At 40.9% G+C, this 21,327-nt stretch overlaps 1 protein-coding gene across 1 annotated transcript; it reads right to left on the reverse strand.

Annotated features, from left to right (window-relative positions):
- Window positions 1-11,129: 11,129 nt before the first annotated feature.
- Window positions 11,130-19,051, reverse strand: MRPL15 (mitochondrial ribosomal protein L15). Its single transcript, XM_059671761.1, has 5 exons — window positions 18,875-19,051; window positions 17,697-17,851; window positions 16,954-17,119; window positions 12,857-12,980; window positions 11,130-12,378 (listed from the first exon to the last, which is right to left on the reverse strand). The coding sequence occupies exons 1-5, from the start codon at window positions 18,980-18,982 to the stop codon at window positions 12,041-12,043; spliced, it is 891 nt and encodes a 296-aa protein (XP_059527744.1). The 5' UTR covers window positions 18,983-19,051; the 3' UTR covers window positions 11,130-12,040.
- Window positions 19,052-21,327: the final 2,276 nt, after the last annotated feature.

The following is a 21,327-nucleotide window of genomic DNA, read 5'->3' on the forward strand; positions in this document are numbered from 1 at the left end:
CGGGCACATCCCCAGAGGAGATGTGCAGGAGGCAGCTGATCGATGTTTCTCTCTCATCGATGTTTCTAACTCTCTATCTCTCTCCCTTCCTCTCTGTAAAAAATCAATAAAATATATTAAAAAAAAAAAAAATATTGCAGAGCTTGAGAAAAAGAAAACGAAAGCATAGGATCCCATGTTGGCCCCTGCCAGGTTCTTACCGCCCATGCCCACAGAGCGCATTCATTCACAACCAACCAAAGACCCCTCATGGGCAGTCGCTCCTGGTGAAACCTATGGCAACAAGCATTTGATGGTTTCATCAGCAAAAGAAACTGACCTGGCTGATTCAAACAGCCTGCACTAAACTTCTCAGGCTATCTGGGGAAGCTGGAAACTGAGTTCAGAAAATGGGCAGGAACAAAGGCAAGGCAGAGAGAAGGCCAGCCAAAATCACAGAGCAGAAGACCAAGGTAGATAATGAGCACACGCCTCAGGAGTTCAGAGTACATGCCCTCAAAACAGCCTGTTCGGTTGATATCCGATTATCACCAACTAGCTGTGCAACCTTGAGCAAGTTGCTTAACCTCTCTGTGCTTCAATTCCTCATCTGTAAAATCAACCTTTAAGCCCTAACCGGTTTGGCTCAGTGGATAGAGCATCGGCCTGCGGACTGAAGGGTCCCAAGTTAAATTCCGGTCAAGGGCATGTACCTTCGTTGCCCGCACATCCCCAGTAGGGGGTGTGCAGGAGGCAGCTCATCGGTGTTTCTCTCTCATCGATATTTCTAACTCTCTATCCCTCTCCCTTTCTCTCTGTAAAAAAAATCAATAAAAAATATATATTTTTTAGAAAGATTGCCTCCTTTAAAAAAAAAAATCAACCTTTAAAAATGCCATATTTTGCCCAGCCAGCATGGCTCAGTCGTTGAACATCGATCTATGAACCAGGAGTTCACAGTTCGATTCCCAGTCAGGGCACATACCCGGGTTTGCAGGCTAGATTCCCAATGTGGGACGTGCAGGAGGCAGCCAATCAATAATTCTCTCTCATCATTGATGTTTCTATCTCTCTCTCCCTTTCCCTTCCTCTCTGAAATCAGTAAAAATATTTTTTTAAATGCCATATTTCAAAACAAGTCTAAAATGTTCTCAGTTGAAAGATATTTTATGAGCCACTAGGAAAGGAAAAGAAAAAAACACTGCCAATTAAACTATGACACAGTCCTATCACTTCAACTTTTTATTTTATATGCCATAAAAAAATCCTTATTAGATCTAGTTAAATACAGGTTTTATCGTGTCACTCATACATAAAAAATAAATTAGTTATGATACTTCCAGATCTTTCTCAATTCAGAGCCCAGCCCTCCCTACTGGCTCGTCAGCTGGGTCATTGTTGTCCACATGTCAACACACAGTGGCTGCTGTTCTCTGAACTATCGTACCAATATAGGTTATTTGGTTTTGTTTTTAAGAAATACTGTAGTAAATTATATATTTCCTAAAGTTGTGCCTTTTTAGATTCATTTTGTAGACTGAACAGGTACCTGGAAAACAAGGTAAAAAGAGCTGAACTACTCTACCATTTGCAGGCTTTGCAAAGACATTTGTAATTTAGGGGGGTATCCAGGAGGATAAGGGAAACGATTTTTCTTTAGTTCTGCCTGGAAGCCTGAGATCCTGATGACATTTAACATACATAACCGAACAGCTAGGCTTCAGATGAGCCAAAGGAGTCGCAGCAAGTGGGGGCATTCTTTATGGCTCAGTGCAAGTGTCTAAAAACATTTCCCCCTTTTTTTTTCAATCTCTAATTACTTCAACTTGGCTCAGTTACTTTGTGGTGTACTTGGGGACCCCAAGCAGCCTCATTGGTTTTCTTTTGTGTTATGATAGGACCTGGAGCACTGAATTCTATTTCGGACCATGACACCGAACACACCTCCCTCTCCCTGTGAGAGCTCCGTGGGAGACAGGAAAGGTTCTCCCTGTGGAGTACCTCCCAGAATAGGGGGTGGAGCGAGGACCAGGACACCCTCTTCCAGCCCCACCTGCGGGAGTAACCAGAGAGCAGGCAGGAGGCCATGTGGGCCAGCAGGCTGACGGGGCACTCTGCCCAACTGGAAAAACCTCTATTTCACAATCCTTTCCAAAAACTATGACATTTTTAACCTTTAAATACTATCAGTCCCTTTCCATCACATTTGCTTTTGGTGCAATTTAATATTTCTAATGGAGATATATGAAGAATATTTTGAAATCTTGATTTGACAATTCATTGGCTACATGGACCAAAGTTTTGTTCTCTTTGGTTTGATCTATGAGAATAAATACCATAGACCCAAGTGGCAGGCACACAGGAAAACGAAACGATGTGGCCACTGGCCTTCTCTCTGCATTTGCAGGCCAGTTTGTGGGGTTTCTAGGGTTAGAACACCACTTCTAGCTTAGAATATGGCTTTGAGCCAAAAAATATGAGTATTTTTTATTTGGGCAACTACTACCAAGCTGAACTCTAAAAGGCTGAACCAAAATACATTCCCAACAATGGTGTCCTAGAGAACCCAGTTCTACACCTTCTCGCCAACACTGAAGTCTCTCATTATTATTTCGCCACCGGTAAAGTTGTGCAGGTTCTGTACACTATGACCTGTTTCTCTGAATTTCTCATTTCTCTATGGGGTTGTTTCATCCATCTATAGCCATGTGCATCTTACAACCAAAACCTAAGTGATGGAGGACCATGAGCTGATAAACCGGTGCCACAGAAAAGATTCCTTTAATTCTCCAAGTACATTTATGTCCAACACACACTGGGAAAACTCTCTCCAGATCCTAAAACCTGGAGGTGGAGAAGATGAAAGTGCTACAAGGAGCTACTACGTAAAAAGATTGGAGACTTGAGAAGCCAGAGAAGTGTGGCCCGTGGGAAAGGCTGTGTGGCCCAGGAACAACAAGATGAAGAGCAACAAGGTGTTGTAAGTTCTCTCTTTTGTCATTTGGCGGAGCCTCAGAGTTCCCTGTAGCTGGTAAGCCTGAAGTCTCGATTTATATATTTCTTTGTTTATTCTAAAGGAAAGAAGCAGGAAGTTCATTCTTAGCAGATGGCCTTGACTAGATGTCTTTGATGATGAGGTTTAATGGATTAAGGTTCAGCGTAGTTTATTTATATCATTATGAAATGACGCCATCCTTGTTTTTATATTCTTTCATATGTCTTATAATGAGTGCACTTCTTAAAATAAAATTTTAAAAAAATTACACACACACACATCCATGATTTAAAGCAAAAATTTTCCATTTAATTTTTATTGTAGCTCCATCCCAACCTATAATACAAATATCATATCATTTTTCAAATATTTACTTGGATTTTAAAAATAATAATTGTTTTAGCCTTTCTAAAACGTTTTAGGCTTTAAAAGAGAAATTTTAAAACATTTCTTTTCCACAACCATTAACTACAACTTGTGTATCATACATAACATTTTTGTATTACCTTTATTTTCTCTTCATTCAAAGAAGAAAATGTTATTCCAATGAAAAAGAAAATTTGATTGCAAAAAAATGATTTAACAGCGGTGCTTAAAAATGCACCCTTAAAGAGTTCTATAGGAAATTTGATGAAATGGCTCCACTTAGTGTTCTGAGCATGGTACTGCAGTATGCAAGCACTATAACTTGTCTTCAGGCTTCAAACTTGAATGTGCACAGAAATTATCTGGGGTTCTTGTCAAAATGCAGATTCTTATTCAGAAGCTGATTCTGCATTACTAACAAACTCCCAAATCCATGGGTTCATGGAATTTCAATGAGTTTACCTACAAGTATGGTTGTCCAAATAGAATTAGTACGTTGTAATTATATGTATAGATCTTTTTAAATGTTAAAAATTCTTAAGACAAACTCCTTTTCTACAAGGGGCAATATCTTAGTTGAAACAAACAAATGATGTTAAATGACTAATTACAGAAAAATAAATTGCCCTAAATAAATTTCCTTTAATGCTCAGCCCTTAACTTTTATAACTGCAACATCCAAAAATATGCCCACTTACTTTTTTGCCCACTGCCTTACTGTTAACGCAATTGTATGGGCAACATTTCCTTGTTCTATTTTTGTCTCCCTAGTGGCTGGCACAGGCTAAATTATAGCAGGTATAATTTAGTCTATTGTTTTGGAGAGATGAATCTTCCAGGTGAGAGAAAGCAGGTGGGTACGAAATGACTTTGGTCATAACAGTGGCAGGGATACAAACCCAAGAACTGTTTACTCCAAGATCCTGATGCATAAGGAAAGAAGTCTGTGTCATTAGAGACTGTCTCTCCTGAAGTGGTCCATATAATTCTATATAATAAAAGCCCAGCGACCGAATGGCGGAACGACCAGAACAACCAGTCACTATGATGCGCACTGACCACCAGGGGGCAGAAGCTCAATGCAGGAGCTGCCCCCTGCTGGTCAGTGTGCTCCCACAGTGGGAGCGCCACTCAGCTGACAGGGATGAGCTGCACTCCCACAGCAGAAGCAGCTGCTCAAAGGGCGGGTCCACAGCCGCTCAGCTGACCTGGATGAGCAGTGCTTCTTCAGTGGATCCACATAGGCCACGCCTCTCATCAGTGCACAAATCCTGTGCACTGGACCTCTAGTTTCCTCATAAGAATAGTGAGTGTTGCCCTAGCTGGTTTTGCTCAGTGGTTAGAGCATTGGCCTGGGGACTGAAGGGTCCTGGGTTTGATTCCGGTCAAGGGCACATGCCTGGGTTGTGGGCTCAATCCCCAGTAAGAGGTCATGCAGGAGGCAGCTGATCAATGATTCTCTCTCATCATTGATGTTTCTATCTCTCTCTCCCTCTCCCTTCCTCTCTGAAATCAATCAACACTAATAAAAGAGAAAAATGGTAATTGGCGTACGAGCTACCCTTTTCATTGGCTAATCAGGGCTATATGCAAATTAACTGCCAACTAAGATTGGCAGTTAACTGCCAACAAGATGGCGGTTAATTTGCATATGTAGGCACAATGCAGGGAGGCAAAAGGGAAAGCAGGAAGAAGCCCCCTGCCACTGACAGTGATCGGAAACCCAGGGGGGAGCTAAGAGCTGCCCCCCCAGCCATGATCGGAGAATCAGGTGCCTTTTCCGCCCTGGCCAGTGATAGCAGGAAGTAGGGGTAGAGCCAGCGAGGGAGCTGGGCACAGTTGAAGCTGGCAGTCCCAGGAGCTAGGGGTCCCTTGCCTGGGCCTAAAGCGAAGCCCACGATCGCGGGGCCACTGCAGCTGCGGGTCCCCGCTGCCCGGGCCGGACGCCTCAGCCAGAGGCTTCCTGCAGGGGCAGGGGCAGAGCCCGCAAGATCGCAGCGCCCACCCCCGCTGCCACTGCAGGTCCCCGCTGCCAGGGCCAGACGCCTCAGCCAGAGGCCTCAGGCCTGGGCAAGGGGCTGATCCTGCGATTGGAGGGTGATGGGGGTCAACGCCTGAGGGCTCCCAGTATGTGAGAGGGGGCAGGCTGGGCTGAGGGACACTCCCCCCACACACACACCCAGTGCACGAATTTCGTGCACGGGGCCCCTAGTAAAGATATAAAAAAAAATAGTGAGTGTTCTTGCTTATTGGACCTTCACTCCACCCAGCACTTGCTAAAGGAATTCTCTATCTTTCTCTCATACTCAGCACCACAGCCCAATGAAGAAGGTATTACTGTTCTTACCATTGTGCAGGGAAAGCTGTTGATGCTTAGAGCTTTAACAGCCCTCCTGGGAAAGCAGCTGGCTCCAGAAGTACAGGACCATCTATCCAAAAACCCACGCTGAGCTGTGGACCACTTTGCCACCACATTTAACACTAGCTTGTGAGTGTACTAGCTTTTGGGGCGTCTCTTTCTTAAACAGTTTGCAGATAACTTTCAAATGTGTATGTATAATATATACTTTCAAAAAGAGTTTGTTTACATATGCTTTACCCTTAAGATGCAAGGAGATACTATACATGTAAGTTTAAGAAACTTAGAAAAGTTGACTTCTAAACAACATTATAGTGTTTCTGAGAGTTAAGTGAAAATAAATGTAAAAGTCATGTTGCTTCTTTGGATTTGATTTCCTTTATTATTATTCTTTTTGTCACCAACTACAGCCAATGAAGGACTTGGGTTTGCCATGCTCAACTCCTGTTCCAATGCCTTTAAAATTAAAGGTAGATCTGTGTTGGAAGTAGGTTACATATAGTATTTACCACAAGGTAATTTAATTATTCCTTTATTTAGTTAGTTATCTGATTCCATCTACTGCGTGTGTGCACCTGTAGGGCAGAACTCTGCCTTTCTGATTTTTAGTATCGCCATGACCCAGCATTGTGTCTGGTGTAATAAGCACTTCATGTTTGTTGAATGTATAAATCATGAATAATTAATAACCCTAATTAAGTCGGACTAAGATCAAACCTAGAAATTTCCTAAGAAATTTGCACATTTGGTCACTAGGTGGCAGTCTTGCCTAATTTTAGATGGCTAGGGAGCACATGCCTTGACTATTGTAAATATTACTGCAATGAACATTGGGGTGCATATATCATTTTGACTTTTAAATATACAGAAGTGAAAATTCTAGGTCATATGGTAGCTCTACTTTTAATTTTTTGCGGAATTTCTATACTGTTTTTCTTGGCGGTTGCACCAATTCATTCATAACCCTACCAACCAATGTATGAGGGTTCTCTTTTCTCCATATCCTCACCAGCACTTTTTATTTAATAGCCACTCTGACAGGGGTGAAGTGGTATTTCTTTATGGTTTAATTTGCATTTCCCTCGTGATTTGTGATATTGAGCATCTTTTTATATATCTATTGCCCATCTGTATGTCCTCTTTGGAGAAACAAACATCTATTCAGGTCCTTTTCTTCTGCCCAATTTTTAAATTGGATTGGTCGTTTTTTGGGTGTTAGGTTGTATGAGTTCCTTATATATTTTGGGTATTAGCACCTTATGTGAAGTATCATTTGAGAATATCTTCTCCCATATAGGAGGTTGTCTTTAATTTTGTTGATGGTTTTCTTCACTATGCAGAAGCTTTTTAGTTTAATGTAGTCCCATTTATGTACTTTTTCCTTTGTTTCCCATACCCAGGAAGATACATCCAAAAAGATTTCTAAGAGCAATGCCAGAGTTTATTGCTTATATTTTCCTTGTAGGAGTTTTATGATTTCAAGTCTTAGTTAAGTCTTTGAGTTTATCTTTGTATATGGTATAAGAAAGAGGGTAATTTCTTTTTTTGCATTATTTGTCCAGTTTCCCATCACCACATTTTTTTTTGGTTTTTTTTGTTGTTAATCCTCATTGGAGAGTATTTTTCCATTGATTTTTTTTTAGAGAGTGGAAAAGACAGAGAGAGAGAAATATCAATGTGATAAAGTCACATCAACTGGTTGCCTTAACCAGGGCTGGGGATTGAGCTTGCAATCGAGGTACATGCCCTTGACTGGAATCAAACCTGACCCTTCAGTCCATGGGATGATGCTCTAACCACTGAGTCAAAGAGGCTAGGGACTTATTAAAGAGACTGCCTTTACTCTATTGTATATCATTGTCTCCTTCATCGTAGATTAATTGTAAGCAAGAATTTCTTTCTAGCCCTAGCCGGTTTGGCTCACTGGATAGAGCGTCAGCCTGAGGACTGAAGAGTCCCAGGTTCGATTCCGGTCAAGGGCGTGTACCTTGGTTGCAGGCACATCCCCGGTGGGGGGTGTGCAGGAGGCAGCTGATCGATGTTTCTCTCTCATCAATGTTTCTCTCTATCCCTCTCCCTTCCTCTCTGTAAAAAATCAATAAAATATTTTTTAAAAAATTTCTTTCTGGGTGCTCTGTCTTATTCTACTGATCAATTAATGTTTTTATACCAATACCATACTGTTTTAGTTACTGCAGCTTTATAGTATAGTTTGAAATTGGATTGGCTGTTTGGGGGCATATGATATCTCCAACTCTGTCCTTTCTCAATATTGCTGTGGCTATTCAGGGTCTTCTGGGGTTCCATATAAATTAAAACTTTCTTGCATCAAAGGACACTATCAAAAAAAGTGAAAAAGACAACCCACAGAATGTAAGGAAACACTTGCAAATCATGTATGTTGTAAAGGTTAGTATCTTGAACATGTAAGGAGCTATTACAATTCAACAATAAAAAGAAACACACATGGGCACTGTTATGTGCCAGGTGTTCTGGTGAGTGCTTATAAAACCTGACTTTTTTCAATCCTCATCAAAACCATATGCATTAGGATCTATGATTATCCCTAATTTTTCAAATGGTGAAACCTGAGGCACAGAGAATTTAAATAATGTGCCAAAATCACACGGCTAGTACTAGGACCTAAGCCAGTGATGGCGAACCTTTTGAGCTCGGCGTGTCAGCATTTTGAAAAACCCTAACTTAACTCTGGTGCCATGTCACATATAGAAAATTTTTGATATTTGCAACCATAGTAAAACAAAGATTTATATTTTTGATATTTATTTTACACATTTAAATGCCATTTAACAAAGAAAAATCAACCAAAAAAAAGAGTTCGCGTGTCACGCATGTCATAGGTTCGCCATCACTGGCCTAAGCCCAAGTAAACCACTCTGGACAGCTCTGCACACTGGTTCTCCACGCTTGATGCCTCTCCACAGGCATCGCTGAGTCCCCAGCTACAGAAGGACGCAGGTATTATCCCCACTTCACAGGAGACAACTGAGCGCAGTGGGTAAATGCCCAAGGTCATTCACCTACTTTCATAGCCTGGATAAAACCCAGGTTTATGACATATAAGGCTGAGCTACTTCCATCATACTGTTTCTCCAGCAAAGCATCTAGAGCAGTGGTTCTCAACCTTCTGGCCCTTTAAATACAGTTCCTCATGTTGTGACCCAACCATAAAATTATTTTCGTTGCTACTTCATAACTCTAATGTTGCTACTGTTATGAATCGTAATGTAAATATCTGATATGCAGGATGGTCTTAGGCGACCCCTGTGAAAGGGTCGTTTGACCCCCAAAGGGGTCGCGACCCACAGGTTGAGAACCGCTGATCTAGAGACACAGCCATTCTGGGATTTATACTAACTTTAGAGAGCACACGTTCTCTGACACAACCTAAATTTGGTTGCACTGCTGTTATCTGATATTTTCTCTACTATTGAATAGTCACTCCATTTTCCAAAGAATAGAGTAACATTAAATAAACCCAGGAACTCAATAAACGGGAAATCCCTAGTAATTATTTCTCAGGTGTTAAAGAATCTTTTTAAATGTGTATCAGCAGCTCAAACTTTTCTGGTTTTGGACACAAAGAGACCATGTACATTGAAAACAGACTGAAGCCACACATCAGGAAAGGACTTCGATCTAAATTGGTTTCTTGCTTTTATACTTAGATTTTCAAGTGATGTGAACAAATTAGAGCCACTGTCTACCCTTGTGTTCTCGCCTTTGTTATCCTTGTAAATGACCAGCAGTACAAGCAGCACCTTGGGTCCAGTGTTGTTACATAATTAAAACAAACTTGAATCTCCCTGCTATACAGCAACTGAAGGATTGCCTTTATAAAACAAAATGGACAGATTCTGTGGAATGTGCCTTTTTGGCTGAGAATTGCCTGCACAATTATAATATTAAGACCAGGATACAGCTGTTTGTGACTAAGCCCATGCTCAGTAAGTGCTAGCGAGCATTCCAAGTCACCAGACATCTGTTTCCTGTTTTCCTTCTTCCCTTTATCATTCTATCACAATTTCCTTGCACCTATAGACCACCTAAGACAGCAATTAAGCAACTCTGGTGTTTGCCTGTCTCCTTTCCCATCTTTAACTGTTGCTCAGGGTAGCTTAATCATTCTGCTTGGAGGGGCAGGGGGAAGGCAACCTAAGGTCTCTCAAAAGTACATTCTGAGACTGCAGGACTATTGCCCGTGTAATCTATCTTGACCTAACGTCCTCCCTCATTTCCAATTAAGAACTTTCGTGTTGAGCAATACCAGCCCCTCCAAAACGACAATTGTAAACTGAATCACAAAAGGAAAATCTCCAGCAGCAAAAATAAGTCAAGGCAATAACTTACCTGTAACAGTGGGGGACTGTAACCAACCCCACCATTCTTTTGAAATTATTTCTGTAACTGCTGACTCTTTTATGTACCTTATAGATAAACAGCATGTTTGTATAAGAATCTTAGAGACTAACTTCAGAAGATACAGATGCCGGCCGTCAGGCTTTCCAGCTCTGGAAGATTTGCTGACCTTCAAACAAGAAACAGGAGGATGCACACTACACCATCCTTATCAGAGCAGACTGTGCTGGCCTGCGCATAAGAGAACTTTTCGACCCTCTCCCCTTGAATTCTTTTTCTGCTTTCTCGCTCCTTCCCTATAAAAACCTCTGCCTGCACTGAGGTAGGGAGATGGACTTTGGGACAGGAGTCCCCCATCTTCTCAGGCTGCTGTCACTTGAATAAACCTCTTTCCTTTTTCACCAGCACCTATTTCACGAGTAGGCTTTCATTGTGGCAGGCAGCCAAACCTGGGTTTTCAGTTAAGCTACTTTATGCTGGAATACAGAACAAGATGTGTTTATATTTAAGGCAGTTCATTTCTATGCAAATAGATTGATGCTGATGTTTTTCCTCAGTCCAAGCTAGCATCTTTATCATCTTCCTTAGGAAAAGCTGACTCCTTGTTGATTTCTATTTGGATCAAGAAGATATGCATCTCACTCTAGAGATGAGAAAGCTAAACAGGGAGAAGCCACAGGCTCTGAGACTTTGTGGAGCAGAGCCAGCAATCAGCCCTGAACTGGTCTCTGTACTTTATCTCATTCAAGCAACTGTGATTTGAGGTTCCTACCAATGGAGCCAAAACTAATTCAAACACCCCAACTCTGTCACTTGGGTCTGTGAAAAATAAAAACATGTTTTAAAATTTTCTAGGTGGCTATCATAAAAGATGGTCCTAATAGTGATTCTCCCAAGTTCTGTATTAAGGAGTAGTTTAATAACAAGCCAAACTATATAATCTTGAATAAAAACTGAGATATATTATTGGTACATAAATTACTTTATAAACTGAATCTCAGGTCAATAGTATATGACGTAAATAAGTTAACAAAACAAAATATTGCATCATTTAGATTTTTAAATTTTTTATTTTAAGAAAATATAGAGCTGGGAATCATGTCACTTCTACTGTGGTAGATATAGCATATCTTTGAAAACCTAAATAAGCTTACTGACTGCTGAATCTTTCACATTAATTAACTGTGCTTAATTTTCACATTACCAATTGTTTTTATGGCTTTTATTCTCACTGAACAATTTTTCGACATCATTTAAAATGACTCAAAGACAAAGATCTCCAATATTTATGAAATAAGTAAATGCATATTAATAAGAATTAGAACACTTACTTTCTTCAAGAAAAAAACATTAGTAACTTATTCCTGAATTGTCTATGCATCAAGAAAATTCACTTGGAATTTTTGTTTCAATTTTGATAGCAAATATCATACTACTTAGAAGCCACTCACCAGTCTTAAACCTTAAACTCCCATGCCACACCGTAATCTCCTTGAGTTGGAGGCTTACCATTTTAACCCTGGGTAGCAGGGCTTCCTCGGGGCTACTGATTAAGAGGGGGCACCAGCTCACTAATTCTAACCGTGACTGAGCAGGTCTGCAAATCAATTCCATCCCACTTGCAAGTTCATTCTGATTTACAATAAAAATAAGGTAAGACCTAGATGAAAAGATCATGAAAAAAAATCTAGAAATATTCTAAATGTTATAATCTTCCTTTGGCAAACCACCAGGGCGTTTGTACCTTTGAAACAGAACCCATGCCATTTCAGTTCCTCTTTGCAGTCCTAGTTTAGAGCATTTTAAGTTTAGATTTTTAAAAAAAGGTATGATCACGCCAAAAACAATAAAAAAAAAAGGGCATCTGGAGAATCACAAATTAAGAAAATGCAAGGAGAAATACGTATGTTTCATTCCCCTTTCCAGGACTCTCTTGTAACTCTGCTTTCTTGGAAGGGAATTCACGAGCTATAATACTTGAGCAGATTCTCATCTGTAGGTTTTAGAATTTTCTTATCTGCCATATTCACCACCCATCCAGGAGCAAGACCAAAGAAAATCTGCCTTGGATCCTTTCGAGTACTAAGCATTTTGAAGAGTTCATCTTTAGTGATATCAGGTAAAATATAACCATACTTCTTGGCAAGTTCCAGTCTTGCTTCGGGAAATTTGGCAGGATCCGCCAGGTAACCACGATTCTTTGCATCGGTGTAATACGGGACCAAGGCTTCGGGTGGAAGCATTCTTTTGGGGATGGGTTGTCCCCGCAGAAAGAATGGAACAGGTTTGCATAGAATGTCTAAAAAACATTTTTAAATTAAAAAAAAGAAAAATGCAAATACTGGTTATATGCATAATAATCTTTAATAATTACTTTCATTATTAAATTTTAAATATTACTAAGATCGGGACTTAATTCTAAGAACTTGTTTTATAAATACGCTTGTCTTAAGTAGTAAGCAAATTGAAACACTTCATTTTCAAAAGTTTGCATCTTAAAAATCAAAGTTACTCCTGGGTTATCAACAAATAATGAATTTCTAACACATAGGCAACATCATATTTAAGCCTCATGTTTAAAAACAAAAACTAAACCTCTTTATGATATACTGGCTCAAGTAGTTAAAAGAAGATGGAGCCCCACTAGCCACACCACTAATAAGAAATCCAAGGTGCCTGAACTGCAAGTCAAATAACCATGAGGATTTTTAAAATCCTTATATGGCAGCCAGGATTAGACAGAGGAAGGGAAGAAAATGACTGCAGAACAAGCTTACCTAGACTTCTTGGATCATAGAAGGCTGTAGTAACAACACCACCATTTTTTTCAATTGCAGCAATGGCTAGTTCTGAAGCCATCTGTACTTCAATATTAATTTTTGCCTTAAAGATGTCAGCACCCTATAACATGTCAAAACAAAGTCTGTTAGTGGATATTTTGAATAAAAGTTAATATGGCAAGCTTCTTTTTGATAGTATTTTCTCCTCCAAAGTGCCTACAATGTAACAGTCATTCCTACTTTTTTTAAAAATATAGGATTTTATTGATTTTAGAGAGAGAGAGGGAGAGAAACATCGATGGGCTGCCTCCTGCACGCCCCCCATCAAGGATCCAGCCTGCAACCCAGGCATGTGTCCTGACCAGGAATTGAACCAGTAACCTCTCGGTTTGTGGGATGATACTTAATCAACTGAGCCACACCTGCCAGGCCATTTCCTACTTTATTTTTTAATTTTATTTTTTTAGTCATTCCTACTTTACTTTTTTATTTTTATTTTTTTTCTAAAATACATTTTATTGATTTTTTACAGAGAGGAAGGGAGACAGAGAGTTAGAAACATCGATCAGCTGCCTCCTGCACATCTCCCACTGGGGATATGCCCGCAACCCAGGTACATGCCCTTGACCGGAATCGAACCAGGGACCCTTCAGTCCACAGGCCGACGCTCTATCCACTGAGCCAAACCGGTTTCAGCCTAGTCATTCCTACTTTAAATATGTCTGCTTTGACATCCTATCAACAACAGCATCTTATCTTACCAATTTTTATTTCCTGTAAGTGGAGATGACTATATTTTCATTTGATGTATTTAGTAGATGTCAATTTAACTACTCATTCCCAGTACTTCATTAATTATAGACTGTATTAAAAATTATAACAACTCTACGACAGAATTACTGCTAAACCAATGTCATAGATGGGCACATTGAAGCAGAGAAGTAACTTGCCCAAGATCACAAAGCTAGGGTTAATCCGGGAGCTTAGTCACAAGTGTCTGTGTTCTGAACCACACTATGCCATCTATACATAAAAAAAGCTAAGCGACCGGCTGACCGGTGGGTATGACACGCACTGACCACCAGGGAACAGACGCTTAACACAGAAGCTGCGGAGCAACAGCAACTTTGCAGAGTGTCCTCTCCCACTCCAGGACCCCTCGGGGGAAATCAGAGAGCCAGTTCTGGCTTGATCCCCGCAGGCCAGGCCAAGGAACCCCACCTGCCAAAGGGACCCTGCTCACTCCGCAGACACCCTTCGAGCCACGGTGCCAGCCCAGGTGCAGCCGGCCAGGGAGGGACCGCAGGAGGTTGGCTCCAGGGCATGTCCCACCCGTCCTGCCCCAACAGCCACCTTCTAATTAATTTCCTTTAAATGTGCACGAATACTGCACCAGGCCACTAGTATGATATAAAAAACTTGCCCTGACCGGCTTGGCTCAGTGGATAGAGCGTCGGCCTGTGCACTGAGGGGTCCCAGGTTCAATTCCGATCAGGGGCATGTACCTTGGTTGCAAGCACATCCCCACTAGGGGGTGTGCAGGAGGCAGCTGATAGATGTTTCTCTCTCATCGATGTTTCTAACTCTCTATCCTTCTCCCTTCCTCTCTGTAAAAAATTAATAAAATATATTTTTTTAAAAAAACAAACAAACAAAAAACCTTACCTTCCTTATCCCTAAATAAGCAAGAGACCAAGAGATGGTTAAAGAGGGGGATGAGTGGACTGGAACCAGCAAAAGAACAAAAGATCTGACAATCATATCTGAGCTTTGGAGGGGTCAGCCCCTTCTAGGGAAAAAGGCAAAAGAGGACAATAGAAATTTACTTTGATTCACTACTGATTTTACTACAGCCTCTAAACTGATAATAATAATAGCCTATCTTTCCTGAAAATGGTCAACAATAAAAAATGCAGTACTGAAACTTTAAAGCTCTGTTTTGTGTCACTTTAGTTAGGATGTACCATATTTTACTTTAATTTCAAAACATTCTGACAAAAATAAAAAGATGGTAGCATTACCTTTCTTTTTGTGGTGACAAAAATATTTAGCTAATTTGGTGTGGTTGAAATAAGCTGGCTCCCAATCAAGTTCCTTTCCTTAATTATAAATGTTTAATATATTTCAAAAATATTCCATCAATTTCAAGACATATTTTCTCACATTCTTTCCATGTATAATTCTGGTCTGCATTTGTATAATCACTGGCATCTTTGACTCAGTAAAATAACATTTTATCATATTATCTGTGATTCTTAATTACTATGCCATAAGTGCTGAACCATTTCCCTATCCTTGGGCATTGGGGTTAGCTCCATTGTTTTCAGTGATATATATAAAGCATTTTTAGGAATATCTTTGTTATCAGTTAGGGTTTTTTTGCTTTTCCTTTAGAACAGTGATTTTCAACCAGTGTGCTATGGCTGACACTGGTATGCCTCAAGAATTTTTAAAATGTTCAATATCTAACTATTTAGTCGGGGGCACTGACCTCTTTTCGCTTAGATTGTTAAATTAAAAAATAACAACAGCCAACACACTATCTGTCCATTGTGGATGAAACAAAGTTATACCTATTTTTTGTGTGTGTCAGAGCGGCAAAAAATATATTTTTCAGTGTGCTACAGAATTTTAGTAATTAGTTTATGTGTGCCATGAGATGAAAAAGGTTGAAAATTGCTGCTTTAGAGCAGTGGTTACCAACCACTGGTCCGTGGACCACTGGTGGTCCATGAGGTCCGAAACGTTGGCAACTGCTGCTTTAGAACATATCCTCCCAAATTGGTATTACTGTGCTGAAGGATAACAAGAGTCTTAATAGCTACTATTTATTGCAAATCTGAAGGTCAAACAAGTTACAAAGCTGTAAATGATGTGTAATTGTGCTTATTCAACCACTTCACTAGTGCAGTTTTCAGAATTATTTCTGCTAGATTAATAGACACATGCTTAAAAGCTGTAGGGATTTGCAGTTTAATGGCTAATGAGGTCATGGATTTTTCCACAGGTTAATTACACTCAGAGTAGAATACTGATGCTTAATTATGTATTTGGTATTCTCTTTTCAGATCATTTTATTTGGAACTAGAGGCCCGGTGCATGAAATTTGTGCAAGGGAGGGGGGTGTCCCTCAGCCTGGCCTGCGCCCTCTCACAGTCCAGGAGCCCTCAGGGGATGTCCAACTGCCTTAGCGCTGCCATGGAGGTGGGAGAGGCTCCTGCCAGCGCCGCTGCGCTCACCAGCCATGAGCCCAGCTTCTGGCTGAGCAGTGCTCCTCCTGTGGGAGCGCACTGACCACCAGGGGACAGCTCCTGTGTTAAGTGTCTGCCCCCTGGTGGTCAGTGCACATTACAGTGACCGGTCATTCTGCCATGTGGTCGATTTGCATATTAACCTTTTATTATATAGGATACTTTTATCCATAAGGTTTACTTTTCTTTTTTTTTTTTCTTTTTTTTAATATATTTTATTGATTTTTTACAGAGAGAAAGGGAGAGAGATAGAGAGTTAGAAACATCGATGAGAGAGAAACATCGATCAGCTGCCTCCTGCACACTCCCCACTGGGGATGTGCCCGCAACCCAGGTACATGCCCTTGACCGGAATCGAACCTGGGACCCTTCAGTCCGCAGGCCGACGCTCTATCCACTGAGCCAAACCGGTTTTGGCCATAAGGTTTACTTTTCAAAGGAATCTTAAAAGGTTTTTCCATAAACATATGCTTCCCTCTAGTGGACATACCTATGTTACTGATATATGTATAAGAAACAGGAGTAGTTGATTAATAATGTACAAGGGGGTGAGGTGGGATGTGTGAGTGCTCCCTCATGAAAGAAAGATCATCCTGGTATGATGACATCTGAACAGAGATAAAGAAGTGACAGAGCAAGCTGAATGGATGGATACACAGGAGAAGAACATCCCAAGAACAGGGGTCCTCAATAAAAAATGCTGGCTTTCTAAAACACAATCACTACTACATACTGGTTATGACAACTGAAAAAGATAAAAATAAAAGAAGGCAAAGTGTTGATTAAATGGAAATCAGAGATAGTCTTCTATGTAACTCCAAAATAAATCGAATCTAGATTTACCTCCTCTACCAGCTGGACACCATAATCCCTTTTAAATGGTTGAATGGTCACACCTCTTCCATTGACAAGCTGGGTTAAGTCAATAGGTTGAGTAGGATCAACTCGACCCAAATCAATAAGATACTGCAGTCTGTTGAGGCTCAAAGGTTGATATTGACGTCTGAAGCTACAAAACAAGAAAGTAAAGGTTGAAAAACTCAAACTTATCTTTTGTAAGTTCTCCATATCAACTCAAAGCTCTGTCCTGTGTTTTCCTCCATCAATTCAGATGGCTTAACAAAATAAATCCCTCCTGAATACAACAAAAATATGTAATATTGCTTGATTTTTGGTAATGAAACAAAACCAGTACTTTCTTTGTTTCACTAAAAATAATTTACCTCTCTAAACATTTATTTCACTCATTTACACAAATAAGTAACTGTGGAAAATGTAACCCATTATCTGAATTATGCATTAATTATTGGATGACTACTATGGGCCACATTTTTATATATATTTTGCTAAGCCTCTGAACAGCCACAAAAGCAGGCATTATCATCTCCATTTTGCAGGTCTGAATGCAACGTCTGGTGTTTTTTTTTTCCTACTAATCGGGCTAAATTTCATTACCAAAAATAGTTCAGAGAAACAGTAGCAAAAGTTGGTTTCAAAGTGAATTTACATTTCTACCAAGCTATTCTTTTAGGTGATTCTCAGTGAAAATTAGGGATGTTTATTTTACAAAGCAAAAGGAACCTTACCTATGTCCTTCATTAAACCCATATTTGGGGATTCGGATGTAAAACGGGGTCTGGCCTCCCTCGAAGCCCAGTCGGGGCCGGGTTCCCCTCTGCCGTTCTCCTTTATGGCCTCGGCCACATTTTCTACCTCTTCTCCGACCCCTTGGTCGTCTTTCCTAAAATGAAAAAAGAGTTGTATAATCCACAAATGCATTTTTAAACATCTATTTTACCTTTTCACTGTATATTTTGTATGCCATTTATTCATCCAACCAACCAGTACTAGCTACAATTCTAGCTGCTCTAATGTCTGCAAACTCTACAGCAGTATCTTTGCCTCTGAAGTGCAGCTGATTCTTCTAAAGTCAAAGTTGTGTTTCAAAGGCAACGACCCCAGGATGGAACGGAGATAGGGATTCTGTGACAATCTGGCATTGAAAAAAGCCTAGAATTAAACATCCACAACAAACAAGGATAGAGGAAAATCAAGAAAATTCATCTTGCAATTAATTGTATATATATCATTGTTACCTACATTATTTTAAAGATTAACTTATAAAGAAAATGCTATTTCCTGGCACCTCACAAAAGCAAGGATTGGTTTTCGAAAGGACAGTGTCAACTAAGAACTATTCAGAGCTGTATTCAGTGGTTTTCAAAAAAAGGCATTTAATGTGACAAGTCAATTCAAATCTTTCCTATGAAGACCAAAATATATTGGAAAAGCACTTCATTTTATTTTTTTTTAATGTTTTATTGATTTTTTACAGAGAGGAAGGGTGAGGAATAGTTAGAAACATCAATGAGAGAGAAACATCGATCAGCTGCCTCCTGCACATCCCCCCACCGGGGATGTGCCCGCAACCCAGGTACATGCCCTTGACCGGGATCGAACCTGGAACCCTTGAGTCCGCAGGCCGATGCTCTATCCACTGAGCCAAACCAGTTAGGGCAGCACTTCATTTTAAATCCAATTCTGAGAGAAGCAATCATTTGTGCAGTTCTTGCGACTTCGCCCCTCCCTAATTCACTTAATTATGCTTTTAAATGTAAACCTCATGAGGAGTCGGGACCACGTGGGAAGACTCTGAGCAACGAAGGCTCATCCCACCGCCCTTCGGGAAAGGAGCCTTCCACCCGGAAAGGCCGCTCGCCTCGCCCCGCCGCAGCGCTGCCCCGCACCGTCACCAGCCATTTACCGGTTTCTTGGAGCCTGGATTCGGCCTTAGGTTGGCCAGGCTCACGCGGGGCAGGGCCCGGATCAAGTCCAGACCCCTGGCCCCACCGCCTCGCGCGGGAGCCGCCATGACCCGCCGGCCGGGAACCAGCGCAGGTGCCCTCCGCCACCTCCGAGCCCACGTGATCGCAGGGCGCTGCTTTACGGCCGCGGCCCCGCCCCTGTCGTACTGCAGCGTCCGCGGCGCGGTCTGCCCCCGTCGCGCCTGGAACTGGAGTCCGGCTTCTGGAGGAGGAGCGGGGAGTGTGGCCATGTGCTCTTTTGTTGAGAGTTCGATCCCTGCGGTCGGACTTTTAACCTACGTCCTCTTGCGCCCCCACTAAATACGCTGTCGTTAGGGAGTTTTTGGAGGGAGTCTTCTCTGAGCTCAACCTGGAGCCTGGACTAAAATAACGCTCTTCTAAATGATTAGCTTTGAGCTTATGGTAAGATAAGAAAATAAAACTGAATATGTGCAAATAGGTACGGACGATTGTATGTTCTTAATATTTTGGGTCATTTTTATATGTTTTTAATGTTGCTTTTTAATTAAATGAAAGATTAGGGTCCGGCTATGAAATGCCTGGCTAATACCAGCCTGTGAGTAAGATTCAAACGAGCGTCCTCTTCCGTATGCATCTCTATGGCTTTGACTGAGACACGGGGACACTGGCTTCACTTACTGTTAACGATGATAGGAGCATGCCGAGGCTTGGTAAGTAAATGTAGGGCACTGTGTTAAATTGGTCTTATTCGATTATCTGACTACACAGCCATTGGTAACTGTCACAGGATTCCAGGGCAGGTGGGATAGAGAAACTGAGCCAGGAAAGTTATAAAACAAGGCCAGACAGTGTGGGCAATTTGCAGCAATTTATAACTAACAAGCCATTATTTTCCCCAGCCAAGGAAGGACACTTGAGAGCAAATGGTTAAAAACCTCCCTAACAAGAGAATGCAGAAAGGGAGGGGGAAGGAGAAAAGAAAAAAGGGCAGTTTTACTCCCTCAGCAGAGAAGCCAGCAGTCTCAGGCTTGGCAAGATAAAGTTGCCAGGTGCTTCTCCCGAATTCGGGGAGGCCACAAGGTAAAAAAAGGGCCTTGAGAATTAATCTGTACCAAAATATTCAGCAAAGGAATGTTGAAACCTATATCCCTGAAAAAGCAATAACCTAACAGATAGACAGGAGGGTATATAACGCCTCTGACCCCCACCCAACTCGCTCTTCAAATTAGCTGAGAGCCTATCAGTGCTTCATAAACCAGGTGTATAGGTTTGCTTGCATTGTTTTTTCAATAAAGGTGCATGCTTTAATAAACTGATTTTTCACAACACAGCCAAGATCTCTCGTATACATTCATTTATATGAGAAGACAAGGATTGAGATTGGGAACAGCCTTCTCCCACTGACTCAGGGCTATCTGGTAACACTTTTCTGGTGTCATGAGAGGTGCCTCAAGTCTAATAGTAAAGGTAGGTGCTAATACCCTTTAAGTCTTGGAAAGGTTGGTTGGGTAGCTTGACCAAAGCCTCACAACCATCAGCAGAGCCAGGATTCAAACGTCCACTGCCTCCTATTATAAAATTAGTATTTTTTTATAATATAAAAGTTGAATATATGCGGCACAAAATTCCTAACATTTTTACTTTAAAAATGTCAGCTTCTCAATGTTTGTCTTAGGTAAGGGTAATACAGAAGATCACCTTTTTCTTCTTTTTTGTTGTTCTTTTTATATTTCACCATCTTCTGGGGAGTTTTTCCTGCTGATCCCTATTAGTGATCACAAATAATAAAAGTGAGAAATAAATTTTTGGAGGGCAATGTTGACAGAAGAAACATCCAAACCTATAGAGAATTTGTATAAGTTTGAGCCAAACTGATGACTATTGCCAGGAAGCAAAATTTCAAGGGATTGAGAAAATGCTCAGAGAATGGCAGTTTTACAGCTTATTTTATACATTAGACTCAAAGGAAGAAACATAAGGAGGGTTACATAAAATTCATTGGTGGTAGATTAGGGAGGCAGGAGAAAGTGAAGTGGGGGGAATCTCTGACTTTGGATAAAGAGTAAAACGCAGAGATACATACTTCTTTTACATTGATGGATAGTTAACAATTTTCACGCTAATTTACAGCACGTAGACAAGGTATTCCGGGAACAAGATAACAATGAAGGATTCTGTGGGCTTGGGCCCTGAGGCATCTTGAAAACATTTCTCTGAATTCCAAGGGTATGTTATCTTAGATGCAAAAGGACAATAAAATAGACAGGCTTTTTAAGGTAAAGATTGGCCTTTGTGAAGGCCAGGATTGTACCTTCAACCTGGGTATGGGCCCTGTCTGGGAATTGAATCTGAGACCCTTCGGTGCATGAGACAACACTCCAACCAACAGAGCCACACTGGCTGGGGCTAATTGTTTTATCAATTTTTGACA

This window comes from Myotis daubentonii, chromosome 17 (genome assembly GCF_963259705.1).
Source record: "Myotis daubentonii chromosome 17, mMyoDau2.1, whole genome shotgun sequence".
NCBI lineage: Eukaryota > Metazoa > Chordata > Mammalia > Chiroptera > Vespertilionidae > Myotis > Myotis daubentonii.